The sequence below is a fragment of the Berghia stephanieae genome, chromosome 3, assembly GCF_034508935.2.
Source record: "Berghia stephanieae isolate SIO BIC M18660-M18661 chromosome 3, UCSD_Bste_1.3, whole genome shotgun sequence".
Taxonomy (NCBI): Eukaryota; Metazoa; Mollusca; class Gastropoda; order Nudibranchia; family Aeolidiidae; genus Berghia; species Berghia stephanieae.
The window spans coordinates 66,288,601-66,291,082 of NC_088362.1; the positions used below are offsets into that span (position 1 = coordinate 66,288,601).

The window sequence follows — 2,482 nt, forward strand, 5'->3', positions numbered from 1 at the left end:
GAGTCGTTTTGATCTCAAGTTGTCCGATAACACGTTTTTTTTGTATCCTGCTCACTTGCTTAACACATGACACATACAGTTATAAACGAAATTAATTGCCTGGTTGGTGACTCTAACTGAATGCTGTCCAAGGACAGTTTGTGTGACTAAAACCAATTGAAAACGAAACAAGTTTTAAAAGACTGTAAATTTCTTATTTCGTGATTTTATTATCATTTATTCATTAAAAATTCGGTTTATTTAAGCATTATGTGATTTTCCGTTGGCGTTCACATTTTTTAGGTTGAGGTCCTCCCCCCCCCCCCAATAAAAAGTGAATTAAATATAACATTTTTCATACGAATACATTTTGGGCGTGTTGTGTATTCTCAAATCTGTTGGTTTAGGAAATTGGTGAACAGAACAATATTATTATATTATCCTTTGATTGGCTGTTGGTATTTATTATTTTAATTCGAGTTTTAAATATGGCGTCATTGAGACAGATGAAAACGTTCAGTTGTGTCCTAATAGTGATGATTTACTTCACTGATATGGTAAGTTGCTTTTGCGTGAATGCGTTTTTTTACCCGAGTTATACTGAAGTGATCGAAGGTAACGTTAAAATTTTGATATGCTCTTCATGGCACAAAATATCCATTAAAAGAAATTAAATTGCTGTGTGTGCTGATTTGGCAAAACCTGTCGGATGTTGCATGAGCTAGTTTTGAGATACGAGCGAATAAATCTGAAAAATCGTCTGCATGATTTTCGTTTACTTCATCGTTTTGATTATCCATCCAATTACATTCTCACGAAAGGATCTTAGAATTTGAAGTTTATAGATAGTTCGAAGATGACGTCACTCAGGCCTTTGTTATTGTTTTTGCCATCCGCGTTTGTGAGTTGTTCTCACTAAACTGTATAAACCAGACTATAAAAGTTCATGGTTACACAAAGTTTGTGTGTTGGTCCGTTATACTTCCGGATGGCAATGTTTTGAACTCCTTGGCCAAGCGCATTCTATCTATACTTAAAAATAATCTAATTTAACTTATTTTTCTGAGCCAAACCTCTACATATTATTATATGTATGTCTTGTCCATAGATTTTCTCCGTTTCTTAATTTTTGACCAATTCCAGCCCCCCCCCCCCCCCCCCCCGCCCTTCCCTGCCTTCAAATGTAAATAACTTCTACACCAATTAAGATAATTACAAAATTCATACTGCACTTTGTCAAGATATGGTGCCTCTATTTCAATAGAACAGTAAAGTTGGTGCCCCAAACGTAAACAAAGGTCGAGAAGCACATGGCAAACCACATGTTCCTGTCTTGACAGCTCACGTTCCAATGTAAATAATAGAAAGAAAATAACCTTTAAAATTTGGCTGTTAGGTGGCAAAAGAAACACATATTCATAAATACTCGATCATGCATCAAATAATGTCTAGATCTGGATATTTTATGGAACAAAAGGTAAAATTTATCAAAAGTTACGTCTATCTATTTTTAGACCAGAGCAAATTATTGCGCTGGTATGAACAAAACGAGAATTATTCGGAGCCTGATTTTCATAATAATTTAGTCTTATATTATTATTTCTGCAACTGTTAGATTTTATGTAAACATATTTTCAATACTGAAAGTGTATTGCCTACAACTCAAACTACAAAATTGGGAGACCTATATTGTGCGTAAATTATTCCGGTCCCTAACGGAAATCACTAGCAACTTGTTATTGTTTACGTTTGGGGCACCAACTTTACTGTTCTATATGTAATAATATTTGATTCGAATTTTTCCGACAGCTGACGGGTTTTGCCAGATCACCACACATATATTATGTTAGAGAAAATTAAATTCTGCTTACGATGGCAATAACTTTATTCATATAAACACCGCTTCAAGCGACATATGGTAGTTTGAACTTAATGATCATATTGTTTAATCTACACGAAATAATAATCAAATTCAATTTACAAACAAAATCTATCCTCTCTGCCAGCTTTTCTTCTCTTGACAACCTATTCACTCTTGCTCGTTCAACTAGGATCGTTTTCACACCCTCTCGCACCGAGTCCTACAATTTCGTGTATATCAATCAATAAATCACAAGATTCCTATTTGGTAAAACGAAGTGCTTATTCGCAGTAGTTTACTACGAATAGTGATTTTACGGCGGAATCTTTATTCGCAGTAGTAGAAGCGCTCTCCCGTCTCTGAAAATTAGTCGTTTTCCCCTCACTGAACACAAAACTGTATTTTCTGTTCAAAATGGCGTGTTGTCAAATGACTTGAAGTTTAATGAGAGTGTGTTAGTTTGAGAAGGAAAGAAGAGGAGGGATGATTGAAACATTTTGTGTGACTTAGAATTGAGATTTTCAACGTTTCAACTTTTCCTTCAAGTCTGAAACTTGACAAGATCGTGTTTTGTTTTGTTTTTGTTACTCCAATCCAATCCATGAAAATTTCCCTGTCCCCACCCTATCCAACTCCAACTTG

At 35.1% G+C, this 2,482-nt stretch overlaps 1 protein-coding gene across 1 annotated transcript in view; it reads left to right on the forward strand.

The window, feature by feature from the left end:
• The window catches only part of LOC144968239 (uncharacterized), a gene marked incomplete in the record, with an annotated part of 66,780 nt that continues 64,298 nt past the window's right edge, over window positions 1-2,482 (forward strand). The window contains 1 exon segment of the mRNA XM_078906390.1: window positions 1-536. Within this exon segment, the coding sequence (XP_078762516.1) occupies window positions 468-536 (69 nt within the window).